Source organism: Dama dama, chromosome 4 (genome assembly GCF_033118175.1).
Source record: "Dama dama isolate Ldn47 chromosome 4, ASM3311817v1, whole genome shotgun sequence".
NCBI classification, from domain to species: domain Eukaryota; kingdom Metazoa; phylum Chordata; class Mammalia; order Artiodactyla; family Cervidae; genus Dama; species Dama dama.
In genome coordinates this window covers 27,798,414-27,824,750 of record NC_083684.1, presented here as the reverse complement: position 1 = coordinate 27,824,750, position 26,337 = coordinate 27,798,414, and the positions used below count along the sequence as shown (strand labels likewise).

The window sequence follows — 26,337 nt, the reverse complement described above, 5'->3', positions numbered from 1 at the left end:
GAGACATGATTAAGAATTTGAATATGAGATGACTTCTCTTTCCTGAGGGATAAAAATCTAGGGGGGGTAAAATCTCTTAGCTCATATTCAAGCAAGTATGGTACACAAAAATCACAAAGGCTGAATTCCAAGACAGGAACTTCTTCCCCAAATCCCTTTATTTGAAACCTGGGTTGCAAACCCCCAAGTTTAATGTGAACTGACACAGGACAAATAAAAGGAAATACTTCTTCAGGTACTAGAGTCAACTGATGGCGCTCGTATTCTTAAGGGATGATACAGAACAAAATTTTAAATGGTTTCAAAAACAGATTAGCTGCTTAATCAGTCACAGACTCACAATGGGTAACCTAGTTAAACTAAGAATTTAGGAGAGTCAGATCCTTGGGCAGATCCCAAGGATAAAAAAATTCACTTGGATGAGTCCAATGCTCCAATTATTAAAATATAGGCAAAGTCAATACTACAGGAAAAGGAAAGTGTGATGCCTGAATCTGTCATTGACACGCCCAGATTAAGATGACAAGGCTAATTTCCCTCCTCAGGCCTTCTTCCTCTGTGACTTTGCATGGAGGGTCCCCACATTCATGGAGATGCCATACAGAACATCAACCTGTGGTCCTAATATCCATCATTTATTTTCCCCTTCAAATATCTTATGGGGGCAGGGTTGTCCTTTGATGGACAAAGGAATGTATCAAAATGGCATTTTCTTGGAAAGAAATGCATTTGATTCATATCCTCAAAAAGATCAGGATGACAACTGCTCTGCTTCCCTTTCCCCATTCATTCCCTATAATTCTCCCCTACCTTTCCACATATCCCAAATTTCAATATCAAAAAGGTTCTTTCATATATACACATAAGATTCAGCAAGATTCAAAAAAATATTGAATTAAACAACAAGGTTCTACTGCAGAGTACAGGGAACTACACTCAGTATCCTGGGATTAAACCATAATGGAAAATACAAAAAGAACTGTATGCATGTGTATGCACGTCACTTTGCTATACAGCAGAAATTAACACATTGTAAATCAACTATGCTTCAATTTTTTTAAAAATTGCTTAATGTGGCTGGATTCAGCAACATTCACAAGCAGTCAAATTAGTGACTCCTGCTATTTCAAGGTTCCACACATCAGGGGAGATGAGCACAACACCCACAGGAAGGATGAAGGCTGAAGAATGTGGACTCGACAGTACCCTGGTATTGTTCCAGGTGCTGAGAGAAGCCCAGGGTCCCATTAGACCTGATCGACTTTATTCTCCCTCCTCTTACTATGTGTCTTTTTTGTTAGATCCTCAGCGATACAGCTTCCCTAGTGGCTCAGATGGTAAACAATCTGCCTGCAGTGCCGGAGACTCGGGTTCAATTCCTGGGTTAGAGAAGATCCCCTGGAGCAGGGAATGGCTACCCACTTTAGTATTCTTGCCTGGAAATTTCCACGGACACAGTGGAGGCTGTCCATGGGCTGGCAAAGAGTTGGACACAACTAAGTGACTAATACTTTCACTTTTCAGTGATACAGTGAAACAGCATTTACTTTTATCTTTCTTTTGTAAATGAAAGCAAAAACCTGTAAGCTTAAAGCTCAAATAATTATGGAAATATTGCTACATGCTGTGTGTGTGTGGGGGGGGGGGGGGGGGCATTAACCTAAATTTAAACTAAATGGAGGAACTGCTTTCTCCATGTCTGATTCCATAATGGGAAATGCTCACTGAAAGCCTAGTGGTGGTTTAGTCACTAAGTTGGGTTAAACTCTTGTGACCCCACAGACTGTCAGGCTCCTCTATACATGGGATTTTCCAGGCAAGAATACTGGAGTGAGTTGTCATTTCTTTCACCAGGAGATCTTCCCGACCCAGGGATCGAACACTGGTCTCCTGCATTGCAGGTAGATTCTTTACCAACTGAGCTACCAGAGAAGCCAAAGTCCTTTGAGAGCCTTGGTTTAGAAGATGAGTGAACCCAAGCTGGTACCCTGCTTTCCTCCTTTTTTGATGGAACAAAAGCCAGACACACTCACTTGACCATATTCATTGTACACTGAACTGTACTGTGCAAAAAGTACCAGTTGCCTCTGGGTCATGAAACAGTACTAAAAACTTTATAATCATTCATTGATTTAGTTTTCAGCATACTATATCATTTGAATCCAATGGGAGCATAAAGAGCTGTTTGTGAGGTCAACCACGGTACAGACAGATGCTGACATGCTATTGATGGCAAGGTGGAAAGAAATTGCTAAATACAGCAGATCAATACCTCGTTTCACTGTTACAGCCTTCTGCCGACATAAAATATATATCTTTACAGCTACAAAAATAATAATAATGAAAGTGGGAGATAAATGTTTCCCTCAAGGTAAACTATTTGATTAGCTAAGGGCAAAGGTGACAGCATTGGTTACACTAAAGTAACTTTATAGTCTTAAATAAAAACAGGAGGAAGAGCAGTAGATGAAACGGCAAAATGAACCAGGACACATAGGTGGTTCAGATATAACTCTTTCAAAAAAAAAAAAAAAAACACAGTGATAGGTAAAGGGCCACCAAAATCTAAGGTTCTCTTATGGTCCACAAATACAATTTCCTGAGATCAATTCTATCATACGGGGATTTGGGTTTGTTTGTTTGTTTGTTTTTTGTAATTTATTTTTAACTGAAGTTGATTTCCAATGTTGTATTAATTTCTGCTGTACACCAAGGTGATTCAGTTACATACACATACACATATTTTTTTTCTTTTTTATATATTTTTCCATTATGGTTTATCACAGGATACTGAATATAGTTCCCTGCATTATACACTAGGGCCTTAGGGAGGGTTTTTTTTTTACGTTTCTAAACAGAATATTTTTTGTTGAAGGAGAACAAATCAAGAGGTGAAGATAAACAAATGCTCTGTCAAGTTAAAAAAAAAAAAAAAAAACTTCAACTTCCAGTCTATATATGCTTCTTCCATTTGACTGGAAATGTTGAAAACCAATTGTCTTTAGTACACTGTTAGATGGGCTTCAGGAAGATCCCCTGGAGGAGGGCATGGCAACTCACTCCAGTCTTCTTGCCTGGAGAATCCCATGGACAGAGGAGCCTGGCGGGCTACAGTCCCCGGGGTCGCATAGACTCGGACATGACTGAAGCGACTTAGCAGGCACCCATGCACACCCTTGACAGATCCATAAAACAAATTTATACCACGGTTCTTAGCCAGAGGGAGCTTACAATCTCCCTAGGAAAAAGATAATTACATAAAACATGAATAAGTACAAATAACAACAAAATGCCAAATTTAATATAACCAAATGTCAAGATGTCAGGTACCATCCACCAGCAAATGTGCCACGGGCATCATTCATGTTATTACCATACATTTCGACACAGGAAATAAGGTCAGCAAAGGGAGAGATGAAAAGAATAATCCTCAAAAGGTTTGTGAAAGAGTGGGGAATTTGAGATAATTCCTCAGGGACCAGTGGATCTAACACAACACCATCACATTAGTCTCTAGTTCTCTGAGATAAAACTTTTTTTTTTTTTTGGTAAATCCTCAGTTTGAGCTTAAAAACAACCGAACAAAATTGGCCGTCAATTATTTGAGATATAAAGTCTCACAGGAATCTTTAAAAGTTGCCTGAAGGGTATGTGTGTTTTTAAAGTTATACCAACTTTTTCCAGCTACAATGAACTATCAAAAACAAAAAAGTAGGGGAGTGGCGGGGTTACAAAGAGGACGATACATACACATGCTATGCTAGAAGCCACAATACTGAAACGTCAGTGGTTACAAGAACTCTCTCAATGAATACTATTTTTAAAGAAAACATTTAACAATTACACAGAATACAACCAGTCTGCGTTTCGATGGCATTTAGCAATTTAAAAGCAACCTGTTAATCTAAGACTGACTTATCAGATGGTATACATTTCCTCAAAGAACATGCAGAGACTTTTTTTTTTAATGGAAATATAGTTATTTACAGTGCTTAGGTGTACAGCAAAGTGATTCAGATAGACATATGTATTTATATTCTGTTTCAGATTCTCTTCCATTATAGGTTATTACAAGATACTGATTATTGTCCCCTGTTAAAAGATAGGCTATTGTTGTTTATTTTATATATAGTATGGGTAAAATTTATCTCTATAATTTATCCCTCCCTCCCTCTCATTCCCCTTAAAGTTTTTCTATGTCTGTGAGCCTATTTCTGTTCATTTGTGTCATTTTTTTAGATTCCACATATAAGTAATATACAAAAATGGAAAGAATCTTTATGAATTTTATAATTTGTTATCAATATATGTAAATTACACTAGATTTTTAGTCTGTATTTTGGGAGGAGAGTATGTGCTCAGTTTTCTTTGGCAGGGAAAATAGGACTGTACCAAAAAGTTTATGTTCTCAAACAATACACATCCATTTCATTGTGTCTTGATGCAGCTATCTACATAACTCCAATAAATCAGAAGCTCTTTGCCTCACAGTAAACTAGAAATTTCATGGTTGGGAACAGAGCTCCTAGGTCTTAGTAATCTTAAGGATCAGTAGGTAATAAGCAGTTGAAAAGTGAATTTCAGAAAACATTCAATCAACAAATGTTTACTGTGTATCTGCCAACAAAGTTCTGTGGTAGATATTTCAGAGGACACATACACCACACACACACAACACACACACACACACTCACACACACACACACACTCACACAATTTTTCTTAATAGTTTCTGCTCCAAAAAACTTGATAATTTCTCTGTTGAGCAATGGGGATGGTAGAGTAGTGGATAAGGCAAGAATACTAAAAGCCTTTTATTTTAAATCATATTTACATCCATGTAACTTTTTTTGTGTGTTCACAATTCTTTTACATTCATTATCATTTGACAAAAACTCAAGAAGATGCAGAGGGAAGTGAATGATCACTGCCATTTTACAGATGAGGAGACATAACAGACACTGGGGGACTCACACCAGTTAATGAATGCCTAGTAAGTGACAGATATAAGGTCAGAAGTTTAGGCTCCTAACTACCAGTCAAGTGCTCCCACCATGGCAGCTACTGTTCATGTAAAGAGCTACACGAGTCTACACAACACAGTGAAAAACTCGGGAACTGGTTAGTTCCTTTGTGAAGGGTTAGACTGATTATTTAGGGCGTGTGGTGTCAAGATTCTACACACACTGCAATGCAAAAATAAATACAATGTTGTTTGTAAAATGAAGAAGCAAAGAAAGAGATTAACAAAAAATCATTACAATACTGAAAGGTAAGTGCCACAAAAACATGCATAAATTGTTAAAGAAACTCAGAAAATTATTTTTAAGATTTTGAAGTGCTTTCCATATTAAAAAAGAACGAAAATAAATGAACAAATTATTCATTTAAAAACTTAGACTTTATTTCAAAAATAAAAACAAAAGAAATTTAAGCAAAGCAGAAGGAAACAACCAAGGCAGAGGTAAAGATAAGTGAATAAACATAAACAAATTCAAGAGCTAGTTTTAAAACAAGTATAATCAATTTTTGAAGACAATATATGTATACAGAAAGTTATAATTTAAAAATTAAAGGAGATAAAAACAGTGAATATGGAATTTTTAAATTATGAAACTGTACAATCCTATCTTAGTAAACCCGAGAATATGTTCAATACCATGCCAATAAAGTTGAAACCTCAATTTCTGAGAAAACAAAATGACCAAAATTTACTCAAAAAGAAGAAAACTAAATAGACCATTACCTAGAAAAGATACTGAAAAAGTCATCCAAAAATTATCTTCCCAAGCATCGCATGAAGAGTTTTACCAGTTAATTTAGTTCAAACTTCCGGGGACAAATAATGCTGGTGTTCCATAAATGGCTCTAAAGCACAGAGGAGGAAAATGGCGTAATTCATTTTATGACACATGCTATGTATCAAAACTAAACTATCTATCAAAACTAAATAAAGCACAAAAAGGAATATTTCACAGTATTTTAACTCATTTTATCTCCTTCTATATTAGTCAAAAGAGCTTTATTAAGTTTTACTAACTCGAGTATGAATCATGACCTTAACATGTATATTAAATATGCCTCATTGAAGATTCTGACATACCCCCTGAGGGTATCACTCTCCAGCTTCCCTGGTAATCACTGCTTCAGACCCATCTGACTTTCCTAGCTGAAATACAAAAAGGTTGAATTCAGTAGCATGCTAAAAGGCCAACACAATGTGACCAATTAGGATTTGTCATCAGGAAACAATGTTAGAAACTGTATTAAGAGATTATATCTTATCAGTAGGAGAAGGAAAGATATTACCGTCTAAATAGATGTCAGAAAATATTCAATAGAAATCCAACCTCAGTCCTAAGGGGAAAAAAAAAGTAAACTAAGAATCAAAGATTATTGCCAACAACTACCATTAACCTTAATAGAAGAATCCCAAAGCATCACTATTAAAAGCATGGCCATGTTATTGCCACTATTTAGAGGTTCTAAACAACGTAATAACAGAAGAGAAAAAAAGGAGGGGAGAGTGTAATTACTGAAAGTGGGGAGACCAAGTTTTATTTGCAAATGATTAAATTATCTAACTACTAAACACCTAGGAAACCCAAGAAAATCAACAACAAAAATTGTTAGAATGATAAGCATGTGTTCTGTACTGTGGTCAATTATGAAAGTCGCACAGAAGAAAAGTTTTCTCAAGTACGATTTTTAAAATATAATTTAAAAATACCCCATTTACAACAGTAACCAAAAATAGTAGTTTAATATGTAAAATACCCAGGAATAATCCTAAAAGGTAATAAACAGTATCTGATTGAATAAAATTACAAAACTTCCTGAGGGTCATAAAAAGAAAGCCTAAATATATGTAAAAGATAACACTGTTAAATAAGAAATTTTCTTTACCATAAATACTACAGTTCTTTCCAAATTAAGCTCTAAAGTTAACACAATAACAGAACACCAAAGAGTTGGTGAAATATACAGGAGATCTTGAAAAAGTGAATTTTAAGTTTCTCTGTAAAGATTTTTAAGTTGCCTTCTCAGTGTAAGAACCAAGGAACTTCCTAAACAAAGAATAACCATGGGGGCCTTGTAGTGCCAGATACTGAAAGGTACCACAAAACTCCGTAACTGAAATGATGTTTCAGAGTAACAGACAAAACAAAGGAAACAGAATAAAAAGCAGCTATGAGCATTCTGGCATTCAATCTAGTAAATAAATGCAGCAGGGAAAACTGGTTAATCATTTAGGAACAATGAGACATCTACTCCATACCATACACCAACTAAATTTTAGATGCATTACAAGAATAATGTGGAAAAATTAAAATGTAAAATAACTAGACAGACATAGAAGTAACCATTAATTAGATATTTCAGTGGGAAAATTTTTCCTATTCATAAATAAAGGAAAACTTTTGAATAACAAAAGTACAAAAAAAAATAAACTAGGAAAAATATTTCCAGCACAAGATTAACAAATAATAATACCCCTAATCTATGAAGTGTTCTTACAAATCAATAAGAAAAGATATATATTAGTAAAATGAACGAAGGCGATACAAATGAACAAATCACAAAAGAACTGCATCTGGCCAATAAACATAGTAGGAGGAAATTCAACCATACAGCACTTAGTAATTAAGAAAATATAAACTAGTTCTACAATAAGCTCCTACTCATCTCTTCCAGACTGGCAAATATTTTCATCTGTGACAGTTCCCGATGTTGGAAAGGATGGACAAATATGCGTTCTCAGGCACTGCCTGTCAGAATGGAAACTGGCATCACCCCTCTGGGTGGCAATTTGACAATGTAAGCCAAAAATCTTTACAAATGTTGACCCGACGATTCACCTTCCTTTAATTTACCCTATGGAAAATAGCAGATATTTGTGCAGAGATTTACGTGCAAGAATGGTCACTGAAGGATAATTTATAACAGCAGGAAAAAAAAATCCATATGATGAAATATTACACTATACTTGTAACAACATGGAAAAATATTCACAATATACTGGATGCAGGTGAGTAAAAAAGACCAGAGTCCAAAATATGCACATTATGATTCCAATTTTTGTTTAAAATATCTCTTATATAAATATATATCATATTTATTTTAGATAAAATTAGGATCATATTGCATATATAGTACATATAACAGGCATAATAATAATATTCTAACAAATATGTAACACAGTGAATCCTCTGAAGGATTATGAGATATTTTTTCCTTGCTTGTTATTTTTCTATATATTAAAATTCTTCTAAAATAACAAATTATATAATCAGGAAAAACCAGTACTTTAAATTAAACAATGCTTTGCCACTTTCTATGCCACACATATTGTGGTCACACATTTACAGAGTCACCGTTCCTAAACTACATGTGGAAAATAATTTCATTAGCCTACAGTCACACCCACAGCAATAACAGCTAATGCTTATAAACACAGTACTTATATACGCCATCACTATTCTAAATGCTTCACATATATTAAACCATTTAATGCTCACAACTGTGATTATCCCCATTTTACAGAAGAAGATTGAGGCTCAAGAAGATGAGATGACTTGCTCAAGACGGCTCGGCCATTAGAGAGAGCTGGGGAAAAACAAGGCAGGCTGGCCAAAATCCACGCTCTTAACCAGGACAGGTACTGTCTCTCTTGATAAACTATACTCTAAAGCAACAAGACTGACTTACAATATAATGCCAGAACATAAGCAATCAAATAAACACTATCCCCTTCAAAGTAGTCTCCGTGGGAAGCTACACATATCCAAAGATGTGGTCACTGATTGTACGTTTTTGGAAATCTTTCTTTTGACTGTCCCCAGGGGGCAGTAAACAAGTCTCCTGAAAGATGAGATTTCTTTCAAACAGCTGGGAATCATTCAGATGCAAGTCTTCAGGTGTGATTAAATTGCTTAATTCTGCTTTGGGTAACACAGCAAGAAAAATCGATGAGGCTGCTTTTGCTATGGTGCCCATAACTCCTATCTGCTCCTAGGAACTACATTCGCAAGTGGGTTTTAACATTTACAATTCTGCATTATTGTAATTATTTGTTCACATGCCTATCTTCAGATTGAGCTTTGCCCTTTCCTCCCTGGCAAAGACTGTGTCTTTTTCATCTTTGAATCCTCAGCCCCGGGTCGTCCTGGCATAAGAAAGTACTAGTTAAGGATTTCTGAATGAATTCGATGAATAACGCCACACAAATGCTTTGAGCAATGACAGTGTATTTGAATAAATAAAAATACTGCCGAGAGGGTGTTTGAGTTTGTGTACAAATAAATACATGATGTACACAGAGACTACACTGAATTTTTTAAAAAATGAAAGTTTGAAGGAGTAATTCTTCAAATTCTGAATACTAAGGAAGATAGAACTCAGTTTTAACAGGTCTTCTTGTAAAAAAAAATCTAGCTATAGTCATTTCTCACAAAACACAAGAGAAAGGGGTGGAGTAGATATGCTTCATTGTCTAAAAAGCAAGCTACTGAACCAAGGGTGCAGAAATAACCATAAACTTTCTCACACAACGATGCCAAAACACATCTGCCACAGAGCAGATACCAGGATGCGACCTGCCTATGAGTTCAATCGACAAAGCACAACCCGGTGCCTGAAATATAAATCAAAGAACCTTCCCTCCCTGCTACTTATTGACGTTTTGCTACCTGCAAATTTCTAATGTGTGCAAGATGGGTCTATTTTTATTTACAGCACAAACCACAGACGGAATGTAAAACAAGATGCTTAATAAATCCCGTAGAACATAAAACACCGGCATAATTCAGACAGCAAGACAGACACTCACTCCTTAATTAAGTGGGTGATGTTCTGTTTAAAACAAAAAGACAACCCTGGGCTAGAGCTAAGATTAAGCGCTCCGTGTTCCGAGGGAAACGCCAGCCATTTCCAGGGCAGAGGCTTTAAATCATGAAAAATAAACCATCTGATCGCCTGTATTCAATAGTAAGTAGACAGTCGGGACACAGACTGACTTGGATTAACACATTTTCAGTTATAACGAGTAATTTTACAGAGGATTAGTATCTTGATGGGCTGATCAATACAGAGGCACCGCTGCTATTACAGATGAAAAGAAAATTGCCCCTCTGGTAATAAAGTGTGCGTGTCTTCGTTCCCCTTCATTTGCTGAGTCCATTACTATAATGGTTCCAGCATTAACAGCTGGGGCAATTTAAGCAGCAGGGGTCTGATGAATTTAAAAGCTGGGCACCCTGGCTACTCATCCTTTCCTTTCGGGCACTGCATATGCAATTCGTCTGCCTGGTCGCTTCCAACACCAGGATCGGGTTTTAGCAGAACAACGACGAAGATGTCCCAATTATTTGTCTCATTAATAGTGTTCCCAGCCAATCACGTGACCAACAGAAAAATCGCTCGCAGCATATTGGCTGCTGAGTCGGCGAAAACTGGCACACTATTTACCTAAATAACAAGATTGCCGTGACAACAGGCTGGAGTCCGAGGAAACTATACTGTCTGCATTCGCTTGCCTGACGCTATTTTCAAGGGGGTAAAAAGGTGAGAAAAGGAGGGTGAAACGCTGAATGTTCATGCTGACAGAAAAAAAAAAAAAAAAATCAGCAAAATTTTCCATCTCTGTTTTCAAAAACTGGGAACCTGGAAAACAGTGAGATAAACAACTGCTGGACATGGAAAGAGAAAATCTGAATTAATGCAGCCTTGAGACTTTAATCATGTCCAATTCCACAGGATGAGTTAAGGCTGCCACATCAGCCCATTTTATATTATTACTGAAGAAATTCTAGCCTTTGAGGCTCAGCCTTGAATGATCTGGTCGCTAAATGAAGGCGCCAAAGGGCAGACTTAGGGCTAATGCAGAAATCAGAGCTTTGAATTCTCTGATCACAAACAGTTATGAAGACACTCATGCAACTAGCAACAAATCTCCTCAGACCGACGCAACAGAATTTGTTCCTTCAAACTAAGTCGTCCACATGGTTTCTACCAGCTGCACGTGTGTGCTCTGCTCAACCCGCCAGGCTCCTCTGTCCATAGGATTTTCCAGGCAAGAATACTGGAGTGGGTTGCCATTTCCTCCTCCAAGGGATCTTCCTGATCCAGGGATCGAACCCGAGTCTCTTGCATCTCCTGCATTGGCAGGAGGATCCTTTAACATGGCGCCACCTGGGAAGCCCTTCTACCAGCTATAAAGGTCTCAACCCAGACACTTATTCACAGGGCAGTTCTTTAACATAAAGGAAGGCACGCTGCTTCGCAAGCAGGTCATTTACAAAACTACAGGGTAAATATATGATGGGCACGGCATCAGGTCAGATGTCTGTAGCATAAACAGAAATGTAAGCCTACAGAGCACCTGTGTTTCCCCGGTGGCTCAGTGGTAAAGAATCCGCCTGCCAATGCAGCAGACACAGGGTATGTTGGTTCAGTCCCTGGGCTGGGAAGATCCCCTGGAGGAGGGCATGGCAACCCACTCCAGTATTCTTGCCTGGACAACCCCATGGACAGAGGAGCCTGGCGGGTTACGGTCCATGGGATCACAAAGAGTCGGACACAAGCATCTGAGCGTACAGGCACACATGGTAAGTAATTTGAAATCCACAGGTGTTGAGACTTAACCATTCTCCATTATTTCTCTCAGGTTCTGGTTCCATCTCTCACTAATGAAAGCCTAACAACCAATAACAGGCTATGCTCTTGGGAATTCATTCATTCATTTGATAAATATTTATGGAATGCTGACTATACGCCTGGCACCATGTTAAGTACTATGGATAGAATGGGGATAACAAAACTAAAAAGACACGGTGCCCAACTTTTGTTTTCTAAATAATTCACCAATTCACTTTTTAAAAATATTTATTATATATTTATTTGCTACACTAGGTCTTAGCTGCTGCACACAGGAACTTTAGTTACAACAATGCAAACTCTTAGTTGGGACACAAGGGGAACTAGTTTCCTGACCAGGGACTGACCCTAGTATCAGAGTTCTGGCCACTGGACCACCTTTAAACTTTCTTTAAACTTTTTCGATGCATGCAGTCCAAATGCCAAAACCTGTATTGCTAAACTCAGCCACTATAAATCCAATCAGCAGCTAGGGAGCCAGTATGATCATTATTAAGGGTCACATGGAACATGTCTCAGATGCTGGGCCTTGATCATTCACTCTTCATTCAAAAGATATTTATAAATTTCTTTTATGTGCAAGACTCTCCACCAAGTACACTGGAAAGATCGAAGGATGAATGAGACATCAGTGCTGTCTTCAAAGAAGCTAATGGTTGTTTAAAGTGTCAGAGACTTTTTTTTCCAATGGCAAACTTAGTTTTCAAAACCAACAGTAAGATCAAGAAGGTTAACAGGATGTGCCTCTGGGGGATGGATGAGTTCCTGGCAAGGGTGAAGGTTGGGCCCTCTTTTCCCTGTGTCCTTTGAATTCTGTACCATGAACATGTATTACTGACGGAAACCAATGGAGTTAATTTTTAAACGGCTGGGTCTGTGCAGGGTTTGTTTTGGGGATGATGAAATGTTCTAAATTTAACCTCGGTGATGATTATACAGGCTTCCCTGGTGGCTCAGGTGGCAAAGCGTCTGCCTGCAATGCAGGAGACCTGAGTTCAATCCCTGGGTCAGGAAGATCCCCTGGAGAAGGGCATGGCAGCCCACTCCAGTATTCTTGCTGAAAAAATCCCATGGTCAGAGGAGCCTGATGGGTTATAATCCATGGGGTCGCATTATAAAACTCTGTGAATACACAATTATACAACTCTGTGAATACACCAAAACCCACTGAATTGCATACTTTAAGTGGGTGGATTATACGGTATGTTGAATTATATCTCAATAAAAGAAAAAAAATAAGGTTAAGAAACAGAACTGAATATACCTGATATTACCACAACATTGTATTAATATACTTCAATTAAAAGCAAACTGAAAATAATAAAAAGTAACAAGAACTCACTGTGATTCAATGGTTTAATTAGCTAATTTTCAAGGGAGGTATTTAAAGTGGTGTAGACACTTAAGAGCAAAAAAACCTAACCCTTCTTCTTCCCAGAGAAGGCGATCTAAACTATTAAATGATGATTAAAGACTGACCTAAGGGGCTTCCCAGGTGGCACGAGTGGTAAAGAACTCGCCTTAAAGAACCAATGCAGGAGACGTAAGAGACACAGGTCCGATCCTGGGTCAGAATAATACCATGGAGGAGGGCATGGCAACCCATTCCAGTGTTCTTGCCTGGAGAATCCCATGGACAGAGGAGCCTGGCAGGCTACAGCCCATAGGGCTGCAGAGTCTGAAGTGACTCAGCACACACACAAAGACTGACCCATACTCTGGAAGACAGATCAAGTGAAAAATAATCTGGATTTGGGGAAAAAACAGAGTAGAATCTGTCAGGTGACTTTAATTATTTAAGTCCCCGGGTCATTGGTCCACCACCAAAAATGCTCTACATTTAGTTTCCTAAATTACCATCAGACAAACTGGTAGAACAGTCCAGGATGGCCCATGATGAAGGTAGGGACCAAAAGAACCTTCTCAAAACTTCACTAAAGGGCCAAAGTGCAAAAAATAAAATAAACTGAGGTAGAATAAAAAAAAGTGGGCTTCTCTTGTGACTCAGACAGTAAAGAATCTGCCTGCAATGCAGGAGACCCAGGTTCAATCCCTGGGGCAGGAAGAGCCCCTGGGGAAGAAGAGAATGACAACCCACTCCAGTATTCTTGCCTGGAAAATCCCGTGGGCAGAGGAGGCTGGTGGGTTATGGTCCATGGGCTCGCAAAAAGTCAGACATGACTGAGAGACTTCACTTCATACATAAATAACAAACTTTTTAAATTGAGTTATTACACATTAACAACTCATCAGGCCTTGTAGCCTAAGGCTTATCTTAGATGATATTAAGACAATTATCACCAAAAATGGAAGACTTTTAAAATGATTTTTATTTGAAAAACAGCAGGCTTATCTATTCTGGATACATTCCTTCACTGATAAAAATGTACATTTTTTTTTCACCACTTGAATCACTTTATTATGAATTAAACAGATCCAGGGTTCATGTCATCACCATGACTTGTTGCCACTGATGACATTGGTCTTGATTACCAGGATAGGGGAGTGACTGCCGGGTTTCTCCACTGTAAAGTTAAAACGTACATTTCTTAAACAAAATTATTATGTGCCTATTAAGTATATAACCCTCTCAGTAACAAAGGTAAACTGTTTCTATGCTCAACAACTTAAAAAATGATGATCTCACCCAAGCCAGCATTAAGAACCTTGGAAGCTGACTTGGAGTTCAACACCCACATCTTTTCATTCCAGAACTAAAGAACAGTTACCATATTTCTGAGCAACCTCTAAAGGAGTCCTGGGCCTGGAATACGGATACACTCTTAAAGAAGTCTTAGGAAGGAATTCCATGACCCCTGCATGCGTGCTCAGGCATGCCCCCCATTCTGTGACCCCATGGACTGTAACCCACCATCTTCCTCTCTCCTGTCCCTAGACCAGCTTAAACAGATCTTCCTGGGGAAGAGATTCCATGATCCCCCTACCACAGTAGATCCTCCTTGCTACCACGTCCTATTCCCATGGTAAAATACACCACTCTAGGGGCTGGTGCCCTGGGACAACCCAGAGGGATGGGATGGGGAGGGAGGTGGAAGGGGGTTCAGGATGGGAACACATGTACACCCGTGGCGGATTCACGTCAATGTGTGGCAAAAACCACCACAATATTGTAAAGGAATTAGCCTCCAATTAAAATAAATAAATTTATATAAAAAAATACACCACTCTACTGCTGGTACTTGCTTAATTACGTATTTTCCATACAAAAGAAGCCAGTCCTACAGGACCAAACCTGCCATACCTTGCTTGGCACTTAACCAGGCTCCTCAAATGAACCAAGGAACCCAGAAAATAGTTTATGTTCTCAATTCCTCCAAGGATGGCACATAACTAGCACCATTTGGGATGAATGGGAAGGAAGTAGAACCCCCTAATTGAGAAAATCTGCCTGATTAAGAGGTAGGAGGTAGGTAGATGTCCCCTCTCCCCGCTCCGGCACACAGGGTAGATGCTCAAAGACAAAAAATTGCAGGACAATCAAAAGAACAGGCTGGGCCCTGCCCAGATAGAAGATAAGAGACCACATATTTCTCATTCTCGAAGTGAGGAGGCCTCCCTGACTACACATGCAAAGAAAGGCACCTTGGAGGTCAAAAGGGGAGCGATGCTAAGGGGTGCTAACTACCCAGAGGCCTCTTCGGTAGAATCCATCTTGCCTAAGAGACGTGCAGGCACACACAGGAGGATCCTCCTGAGATAAATACCAAACACAGACTCAGAACCAGGCCAAGCAAGATGACTGGTCAAATGAAACTGGGAAGAAATGTCCCATAAAAGTGATTCTCACTACCGTGAGGGTGTGACTCTCTCTCTCGGTCTGCCTGTGTGTCTATCCACATGTACTATACTCTTCTTCCTTCTAATAAACACTTGACTTGTTTCACTACTTTCCGTCTTCGTGAATTCTTTTCTGCAAAGCCAAAGAGCCAGGGTCATGCCACTGCCCAGGAGTCAGGTGGCTGGGATTTAGAGCTGTCACCACTGCGACCCAATCCCAATCTCTGGTCAGGAACCGAAGCCCCACTTCAAGCTGCTGCAGACCGAGGCCGCCAGAGCTCAATTAGACACTCAGTATAAGGTCACAGAATGAATGTTCTGAATATAAGCTAAAATAGCTACTGGGATCAGACAGGTGGTAATGATGATGACAATGAGATAGATGCCAGTGATAACAGCAACACAATGTTCCAGGTGCTTCCCCTGTATCTTAGTTCATCCTCATGTCAATCATTAACAGTGCAGCAGTAAAGGGTGTGCCTGACAACGCAGGAGACGCAAGAGACGTGGGTTCGACCCCTGGGTCAGGAAGATCACCTGGACAGGGAAATGGCAACCCACTCCAGTATTCTTGACTGGACAGTTTCATGGACAGAAAAGCCTGGCAGGCTACAGTCCCATGGGATTGCAAAGAGTTGGATGAGACTGAGCGACTGAGCACTCAGCACAGTTTTACAGATGAGGAAACAGAGGCACAGAGAAGCTAAGTTACTTAAAGCAAGTGATGGAGCAGGATTCAATTCTGGGATTTCCCTCTGAAGTCTCACACTCTAAACCACTGTGAAAGAAAAGTGAAAGTGTTAGTCACTCAGTCGCGTCTGATTCTGTGCGAACCCATGGACTGTAGCCCACCGGGCTCCTCTGTCCATTGGATTCTCCGACAAGAATACGGGAGTAGGTTGCCATTCCCTTCTCCAGGAGATCTTCCGGAGTCAGGGATTGAACCCAGTCTCCCACACTGCAGGTGGATTCTTTACCGTCTGAACCACGAGGGAAGCCTGTACTGTGACTAAATGGGCAAAGGTGGGGTGTGGCAGAAAGGAAAGTATATTCTCATCTAAAGTGGCAGCCACTATTCAGCTCTAGTTAGTGAAATGCAAGCCCAGTGTGGCCAGACAGTCTAGTTTTTCAAGAGAGCCTGCCATCCAGACTTTCATGTGAAATCTCTCGGATGGAAAATAATTCAGAAACTTTCAAACATAGTTCATTTGGGTCAAATAGAACAACTTTATAGGCAGGATGAATATGTAAGTTGTAAATTTGTGATCTCCTGTGCCCCCCATCTTTCCTCAAAAATATACAAGCCAAAAAATGCATATTCTGAATCTGCATATTCTGCAGTCCATGGGGTCGCAGAGACACTACTGAGCGACTGAACAACTGAATCTAATCATAAGGAAGTATTAGATACATAAGAATGCAGAGACATTCTACAAAACAAATAGCCTGCACTCATCACAAAGGTCACTGTCTTACTCATCATAAATGTCAATGTCTTTAAAGACAAAAAAAGGGTGAGGAAGCAATTTAAAGGAGATTAAAGGAGACCAGATTAAAGAAGATTAAAAGAGACCAGAGACATAACAATTAAAGGTAACATATGACCCTGGATTGAAACCTGGACCAGGAAAATGAAAATGCTATAAAAGATACTATTAGGACAATTAGCAAAATTTAAATATGGACTTTGGGCTAAATAAGAGTATTTGATCAGTTAACTTTTCTGAAATTGACAATCAGCTATGTTTATATATAAGAAAGCATCTTAGGAAATACATGCTTAGGAAATTCATGGGTAAAGAGGATTGATGTCACCAATTTACTCTGTAATGGTTCATAAAAAAAAAAATAATCGTTCATGTATTTATACATAGGGAAGAATGAGAGCTGTGAAGCAAATGTAACAAGATGTGAGCAAATCTGCATGATAAGGCCGTGAGGGCTCTTTGTTCTACTCCTGCAGCTCTTCTATAAATTTTAAATCATTTCAAAATAATAAATTATATCATCTGGGAAAAAAACACACAAAAATACGGGGGCAGCCTTATATCAGAAAAAGGTTCTTGGGGCAACCCTCAATCAAAGCCATACTTACTGGGTCCCTGGCACTATGGCCAAACCTAATCAGGAAAGGGCAACCTATTCTAGTTTTCTTGCCTGAAAAACCCCATGAACAGAGAATCGGGCTACAGTCCATGACATGGCAAAGAGTGGGACACAACTGAGTGACTGAGCACGATTCTAACTCAGCTTTTCAGATACTGAGCTGAACTACCCTGCCGTATGCCTTATTTTAACAATTCATTTTAAAAATTCATGAATATACTTTGGCACCCTCTCCTGTTGTTAACACAAATTAAACAGATGTCATCATAAAAAGCTATTTACTCCAACCTTTTTATTCACCCTCCAGACAAGGGAACGATAGAAATGTCTATGACATAAGCGATCACAAGAAGAAAATGTAATCTATTTCAGAGAGAAAAGGAAAACCAAAAGCAATTACCCATCATGGGGGTAAAAAGTTTAAAAAGCAAACAAGAAATCTTTGTGACCTTAGGATAGGCAGAGACTTCATAGATATGACACAAAAAGCAAGAATCATAAAAAGAAATATCGATAAATTGGATCTTTATCACAATTGAACAATTTTGCTCTTCAAAAGAACATTACATAAACTAAAGAAGGGACACAGTATTCACAATACAAATCTCTAACAAAGGACTGATATCTAGAAAATACAAATAACTCATAACACTTAATATTAAGAGCACAAACCAACCAAAAAAAAAAAAGAGCAAAAGATCTGAACAGACGCTTCACCAAAGAAGATTTATACCTGGTCAACCTACACACAAGAAGCAGCTTCACATCGCTGGACATCAGAAAAAGGAAAAGTAAAACTGCTCTGAGATACCACTTCACACCTGCTTTCATAAAGACAGTGACAGGTGATGACAAGGATGTTAAGAACTGTAACCTTCAAACAGGAATATTAAATGACGTGTCCACCTTGGAAATCCATTCAGGCTGCTGTAACAAAATACCATAGACTGGGTGGCTTATCAACAGCAGAAATTTATTGTTCATGGTCTGAAGGCTGGAAGTCCAAGATCTGGGTACCAGCATGGTCTGGTTCTGGTAAAGACCCTCTTCCAGTTTCAGACACCCAACTTAATCATGTATCCTCACATGGCAGACAGGGCAAGGGAGCTCTCTCAGGCCTCTTGTACAAGGGGACACTAATTCCATTCCTAACTACCTAATCATCTCCAAAAGGCCCTACCTCCTAATACCACCACCTTGGGGGTTAGAATTTCAATAATAAGAGAATTTGGGGGGAACACAAGCATTCAGACCATAACAAACAGTACAGCCAGTTTCTTAAAATGTTAAACACAGATTTACCATGCTGCTGCTGCTAAGTCACTTCAGTCGTGTCCAACTGTGTGCGACCCCATAGACGGCAGCCCACCAGGCTCCCCCGTCCTTGGGATTCTCCAGGCAAGAACACTGGAGTGGGCTGCCATTTCCTTCTCCAATGCATGAGAGTGAAAAGTGAAAGTGAAGTTGCTCAGTCGTGTCTGACTCTTAGCGACCCCATGGACTGCAGCCTACCAGGCTCCTCCGTCCATGGGATTTGCTAGGCAAGAGAACTGGAGTGGGTTGCCATTGCCTTCTCCGCCGATTTACCATATGACCTAGCAATTTCACTCCTAGATCTCTATCTAAGAGAAATGAAAATATAGGTATATATAAAAAGTAGAACACAGATGTTCATAGCAGCATTATTTGTAATATCCAAATAGTGGAAACGACCCAAATATCCATCAACAGGGGAAGGGATTAAACCAACTGTGATACATTCAGACACTGGAGTATTACATTATTCAGTAACAAAGAGGAATAAAGTATTGATACATGTTACAAGACGGAAAAAGCTTTTCAAAGAGATATTCATTCTCATTAGTCATCACTAAAATGAAAATTAAAACCACAATGAGATACCACCCACCACACACCCACTAGAAGGCCTAAAATTTAAACAGACAATACCAAGTATTGGTGAAGATAGGAGGCAACCAGAGCTCTCATACACAGCTGATGGAAATGTCAAATGGTGCAGCAGGTTTGAATAACACGCCCAAAAAGATATGTCCAAGTCTTAACCACTGGTGCCTGTAAATGTGATCTTATTTGGAAAAAGGGTCTTTGCATATGGAATTAAGTTAAGGACCTTGAGGATCATGAAATTAAGATCATCCTGGATTTAGGGGAGGCCCTCACTGCAATGACTGGTGTCCTTACAAGAGAAAAGACACAGAGAAATGAGACAGAAAAACACAAAGAAGGCAGTCACAGGGAAGACGAGAGCAGAGACTGGAGTTACACTGCCCAAGCCAAGGAATGTCTAGTCACCAGAAGCTGGTAGACTCAAGGAAGGATTCTCCCCTAGAGCAGAGCCATCAGGGGTACTACGGACCCCTTGATTTCAAACATATCTCTAGAACAATGAGAGAATACATTTTTGTTGTGTTAAGACAGCAAGGCTGGAATTTCCCTGAAGTTCTTTCTAGTGGTTAAGGCTTTGCCTTCCAATGTAGAAGGTGTGGGTTCGATCCCTGGTTGGGGAGCTAAAATCTCCTATAACCTGTGGCAAAAAAAAAAAAACAAGAAACATAAAATAGAAGCAGTATTGTAACAAATACAATAAAGACTTCAAAAGTGGTCCATGTTAAAAAAAAAAAAAAGGAACCTTTTTTTTAAAAAAGGGACATTGTGGTAACTTGTACCAGCAGTCCTGAGAAACTAGTACAAATGGGAGAATCACTTTGGAAAATTGTTGAGCTGTTTCTCATAATATTAAACACAGAACTACTACAGGACTCACCAAGCAGACTCCTGGTGTTCATCCAAAAGAAATGAAAACTCAGACTCACACATGAATGGCCAGAGCCACTTCCTTTATAATAGTCTCAGAAACAATCCAAATGTTCAGCAACACACAAATGAATAAACAAATGTGCCAGACCCACACTGTACACAGTCAGCAATAAAATGGAATAACAGGCTATTGATACAGGCTTTCCCTGGTGGCTTGGGGGTAAAGAACCCACCTGCCAAGCAGGAGACAGAGGTTCAATCCCTGGGTCAGGAAGATCCCCTGGAGAAGGAAATGGCAACTCACTCCAGCATTCTTGCCTGGAGAATCCCACGGACAGAGTCCCATGGACTGTGGGCTACAGTACGTAGGGTCACAAAGAGTTGGACACAACTTAGCGACTAAATACACAGTAGTGATACAGGCAATGACATGCATTAATCTCAAAAATCATGCTGACTCAAAGCAGACAGACTCAATAATACACACAGTATATGTCCATCTATATGAAATTCTAGATAATACAGACTTCATCTATAGTGCTAGAGAAACTACTAGTGGTTGCTTGAGAGCCAAGGTGGGGGAAGAGATTGACTGCAAATCAGCAAGAGGAAATTGTTGGCAGGGATCAAAATGTTCTCTGTATCAAATGTGGTGGTGGTTTCACAGGTGTAAACATCTGTCAAAACTCATCAAATTGTGCACTATAAATGGGTGCTATTTACGGTACAGAAAGTACACCTCAAAAAGTGGATTAGAAAAAGAGAAAATAATTTATGATTAAATGAACATTTTCTATTTAAGATTTAAAACTTGCTTTCCTATACTTTGCTCTAACGAGCAAAAGTTTCTCAAGTAACTTTTAAATAAAGATCAGAGGAATTTTTAAAAGTAAACAGGCAGACAACTTGCTCTATCATTTCAACATGTTTTACAAGCAGAAAATGAAAAAGAGCTTTGGAATGAGAAGACCTTGCTCTGGGCCCTAGTTTCACACAGCAACCAGGTGACCTTGGGCAAGTTTTAACTTCTACAAGCCTCGGTTTCAACATCCATCAGATGTCAATGACACTAACAGCTACCTTACAGGCAACAGTTCGGGTTTTTTTTTTTGTTTTTTTTTTTTTAAGCTCCCAAGTTAGCGCTCCTGACTAACGACAAGAAACCTCCAACATGTTCGGATGCTAATCAGTTAGAAATTATTTGGTGTGTCTTTCCTTTGACTCCTGGTTCATGTTCCAATTACATCGGAGTTTAGCATTTTATCCTGGTTCTTTCAGGCATGTGCACTCTCCTTCACTTACTGATAGCTAACATCTCTACCCTGTTTGAAAGTTGCCTACCAGCCTCCCACCCTAAACTGTCAGCTCCATGTGTAGGCCCCAGAGGACAGCAGAGTCTCCCTGGGGAGGGATGCGTGCTTGTTCATGTACCCTCCAGCAATGCCAGGAGCCTTACAGCAAAAGCCCCTGGAGTAAGGCCAAGGGAACAGTTCGGGTTTTAAAAGAGTAAAAGCTCCTTTGCGCAAGGATTCTATCTTAGCCAAAATCAGAATCCCAGTGTCTGGCAAATGTGCTGTGCTGTGCTTGGTCGCTCAGTCACGTCCAACTCTTTGCAACACTATGGTCTATAGCTGCCAGGTTCCCCTGTCCATGAAGATTCTCCAGGCAAGAATACAGGAATGGGTTGCCATGCCCTCCTCCAGGGAATCTTCCCAACCCAGGGATCAAACCCAGGTCTCCTGCATTGCAGGCAGATTCTTTAGTCACCAGGGAAGCCCAGGAATACTGGGGGAGGTAGCCTATCTCTTCTCCAGGGGAACCTCCCAACCCAAGAATCGAACCAGGGTCTCCTGCATTCCAAGGGGATTCCTTATCAGCTGAGCTACCCGGGAAGCCCGTCAGGCAAATAATAGGTGTTAAATAAGTCTTTACAAAAGAAATGAGTAACTTTCAGTGTAAACCAAAAGGTAAGAAAGACATCATGCACAATACCACTGTGTGACATTTGTTTCTTTGAACTATTGTAGATGAATGCAGAAGGATCTTTCTCCTTTGCACCTATCTTTACAGGCTTCCCTGGTGGCTCAGTGGTAAAGTATCCGCCAGCCAATGCAGGAGACGCTGGTTCCATCCCTGGGTCGGGAAGATCCCCTGGAGAAGGAAATGACAGTCCACTCCAGTATTCTTACCTGGGAAATTCCACGGAAAGAGGAGCCTGGCGGGCTACAGTCCATGGGGTCGCAAGGAGTCAGACACAAGTTAGCGACGAAACAACTCATCTTTAAATACTGCCTTATCACATACAGGTTCAAGCATGAAAACTTCAGGACTCTAAAGAAACTTTGCTATAACTCAGGTCACGATGGTGGTGGTGGTTTAGTAACTCAGTCCTGTCTGATTCTTTGTGACCCCATGGATTGCAACCCACCAGGCTCCTATGTCCATGGGACTTTCCAGGCAAGAACACTGAAGTGGGTTGCCATTTCCTTCTCCAGGGACCTTCCCAACCCAGGAATCAAACCCACATCTCCTGTATTGCAGGCGGATTCCTTACCACTGAGCCACCAGCAAAGTCCTAACTCAGGTCATAATACAGTATATTTTATATCTTAAATCCATAGAGGTACTGCCCTAAGACAAAGTGAGTTCACTTGAGGACTCCACATTCTGACAGCACAAACAGTGTCTGTTTCATTTACCAAAGGCTCTCACTTCCAATAATTGTCTGATACAGAGTGAGCAACAAATAGCATGTATAAAGGCCCTGAATATTCATTGGAAGGACTGACGCTGAAGCTTAACCTCCAATACTCTGGCTACCTGATGCAAACAGCCAACTCACTGGAAAAGACCCTGATGGTGGGAAAGGCTGAAGGCAGGAGGAGAAGGGACGGAAGACAGAGGACAAGATGGCTGGATGGCATCATTGATTCAGTGAACATGAATTCGCGCAAACTCCGGGAGATGGTGAAGGACAGGGAAGTCTGGAGTCCTACAGTCCACAGGATCACAGAGTCAGGCATGACTTATTGACTGAACAACAACAACAACAAAAGACCCTGTAATCAGATAAAGCAGAGGAAACAAGGTCTTCTAAGAAGGCCAACATGGTTGATGGGCAGGGAGTAGAGAGGGGTCACATCCATTGAGGCTGTGGATGATGCGAGTAGAGTTTACACTATGCAAAACATTGTAGGTCATGTGAAGTTTTCTTTTTATCCTAAGAGCAACAGAAAGCCATGAAAGATTTTTTTTTTTTTTTTGGCCATGCCACCCAGCTTGCAGGATCTTAGTTTCCCCACTGGGGATCAAATTCAAGTCATCGCAGGAGCCCCATTGGGCCACCAAGGAATTCCATGAAGGATTTTTAAACAGCTGGTTGACAGAGGAGGTAAGAAGGAAAGGGCCATGTTACATTTACATTTTGAAAAGCTCACACACTACAGTGTGAAGAAGTGTCTTTTGTGGAAGGTGGGACAAAAGGAGAGCAAGGAGTGATTGGATGCATAAGTGAATATAGACCAATATGGAGATCACTGGAACAGTCCATTGAAGAGGTAATGGTAGCCTGGTCCAAGGTAGTGAAGATGGAAAAAAGAGATTACCAATATTTTTAGACAAATTGATAGGACTTGATTTGGGGAATGAGAGAAACACTCAACTCTTCTGAGCCTCAAGTCTTCATATGTAAATCAGGACTCTTGATATTCCACCTGTATAAAATCTATCTTGCAGTCTGCTGTGATAAGAATATGAAATAATATAAATATTATGGAACCGCTGAGTCTGATGCGTAATAAATGCTAAAAAAAGAAAATTCCATTACAATTATTATTGTCATCCCTTGGAACAACTGCTACAGCGTGAAGCCCCCAAAGTAGAAAACGGTATTGTAGTTAAAACTCTACATCCGCTGTGCGGAAGACACAGAACAGACAACTGTTTCAAATACACACATCTGATCGCACAAATTATCTCACCTCACCCGATCTCAATCCATAGAAATCATTACCGAAGAGGGAAGCACAACTGATATGATCACAAGCATCTAAGAGTCCGGTAAACTGAGGCACAAGGGTAGCTACAAACTTAACCAAGGAATGAAGTGCAGAAACAGGACAAGGAAATGGGTGTCTTAATTCTCATGTGAGTTGATCCACTAGGACTAGGCCTGCATCCCGAGCAGCACGTACTCAAAACCCCCAAAGTCTCTGGCTCCCTTGCTGACAAGGCCTTGTAACCCCTTCGCTTAAGACCGTGGGTCCGCTTGCCATCCAACCAAGTCCTTCCGGTTCCCAGACCCCAGCTACAAGTGCACGAAAGATCCCAGACTCGGGTGAGCCCGAAATACCTTAGCTTCGCGCTCTCGTTCCTCGGCCGTCGGGGTCCGCTTCATGCTGCCGATATAGCCGCCTTCGCCACTGCTAACCGCGTAGATTCCTAGCCCTGGACCCCGCCTCCTCCATGTAGTTTTCTTGGCATCCTGCTCCCGCCTGGCGCCATTCTCGCTCGGAAAAGAGAGAACTACCACTCCCAGGACGCACCGCGGTAAGGCCGGAATGCGCCTCGGGGTTGGAAGCTAGAGAATTTCCCAGGTCCGACAGCTGGGCAAGCGTAGTCCGCTGCTCAGCGAGCGGGCCGGCGAGGGTCCGAAAAGAACTACAATTCCCAGAAGGCAACGGTGCCTGCCATGTTTTTCCCGTGCTCCTCTGGGCCGGCTGCCTGACATGCCGTCGGCGCTATAGCAACGGTTGCTAGCGGCTGGGAGAGAGTGACGGTGAGTACACCTGGGGAGTAGAGGGGTGCAGGTAGCCGACCCTCTACCTCTAGCACGGGCCGGGGTCCTGGGGTCTGCTCTACCTCCTGGAGAAGGCCTTGGCGTTCTGCTCACGTGAAGAGCAGCCCAGCACGAGACACCTCACCTACTCAGGCCTGAATCACAGCCCGCCCATTATCCCGACTCCCAGCATCTGTTTGAAATTTTCTATCCCAGCCCTGAACCTTAGTTGTTGAGGGGTGAGGCTAAGTACAGTGCTTATCCAGGTCCTTCTTCACGCAGAAGGTCACCTGCAAGTAGTTCGCTCATTGCCTCAGTAGATATGAATTTGAGCAAACTCGGGAAAATAGTGGAGGACAGACGGAGTAGCGTGGAGGGCTGCAGTCGATGGGGTCGCGAAGAGTCCGACACGACTTAGCGACTGAACAACAAGGAGTTGATTGGGAAACTCCTAAGCCTCCCAAGTAACTTATTTGCTTAATTATTTACAATTATTTGTTTATCGTGAGTACCCCATAGCCTATGAACTCCGTGACGGTGGAGACTTTATTTACTCTTTAGTCTCAGTACCAAGTATTCATTTATTCATTCCATAAACATGAATACTGGCGTCCACCCTGTGTCCTGAGGCACTGTTCTCTACCAGCTAGGAACAGGACCGATGCGGGTCTCGAGATGCTTCTACTTTATTAGTGTGGAGGAAGTAGTAATGAAGATAGTGCAAGTAAGTGCAAGTGTCCGTCGCTCTGTCGTGTCCGCCTCTTTGCGACCCCATTGACTGTAACCCGCCCGGCTCCTCCATCCATGGAATTTTCCAGGCAAGAATACTGGAGTGGGTTGCCGTTTCTTTCTCCAGGGGATCTTCCCGACCAGGGATCAAACCCGGGTCTACCGCATTGCCGGCACACTCTTTACCGTCTGAGCCACCGGGGAAGACCAAAGAAGGTAGTCAATAGCAGTAAATATGATCATCTCGGGCTTCCCAGGTGGCGCTAGTGGTAAAGAACCCACCTGCCAATGCAAGTAGGCATAAGAGATGCGGGTTCGATCCCTGGGTCCGGAAGATCCCCTGGAGGAGGGCACAGCAACCCACTCCAGTATTCTTGCCAGGAGAATCCCATGGACAGAGGAGCCTGGCAGGCTGCAGTCCATAGGGTCGGACAGAGTTGTATGGGACTGAAAGGACTTCCTTTGCACACGTGATAATCTCAAGTGCAGATGAT

General features: G+C 40.9%; 2 protein-coding genes and 1 non-coding gene across 10 annotated transcripts in view; 1 reads left to right on the top strand and 2 right to left on the bottom strand.

Annotated features, from left to right (window-relative positions):
- The window catches only part of FTO (FTO alpha-ketoglutarate dependent dioxygenase), a 414,507-nt gene extending 389,566 nt beyond the window's left edge, over window positions 1-24,941 (bottom strand). The window contains exon 1 of one of the 6 annotated variants that reach the window (XR_009692357.1): window positions 24,689-24,939. Coding sequence is in view for 4 of the 6 variants with exons in the window: in XM_061138527.1 (XP_060994510.1) it covers window positions 24,689-24,733 (45 nt within the window). In the remaining 2 variants the exon portion in view is untranslated. Of the gene's footprint in view, window positions 1-24,688 lie in introns of all 6 variants that reach the window. The other 5 variants (XR_009692356.1, XM_061138527.1, XM_061138528.1 and 2 more) reach the window with 5 other exon arrangements.
- On the bottom strand, window positions 21,695-21,824 carry LOC133055345 (small nucleolar RNA SNORA49). The gene has a single exon (XR_009692632.1). It is a non-coding gene; the product is annotated as a small nucleolar RNA SNORA49 (small nucleolar RNA).
- An 83-nt stretch (window positions 24,942-25,024) lies between the features above and the next one.
- The window catches only part of RPGRIP1L (RPGRIP1 like), a 96,568-nt gene continuing 95,255 nt past the window's right edge, over window positions 25,025-26,337 (top strand). For all 3 annotated transcript variants that reach the window (XM_061138523.1, XM_061138522.1, XM_061138524.1), the window contains exon 1: window positions 25,025-25,114. The gene's annotated coding sequence lies outside the window, so the exon portion shown is untranslated. The remainder of the gene's footprint in view (window positions 25,115-26,337) is intronic.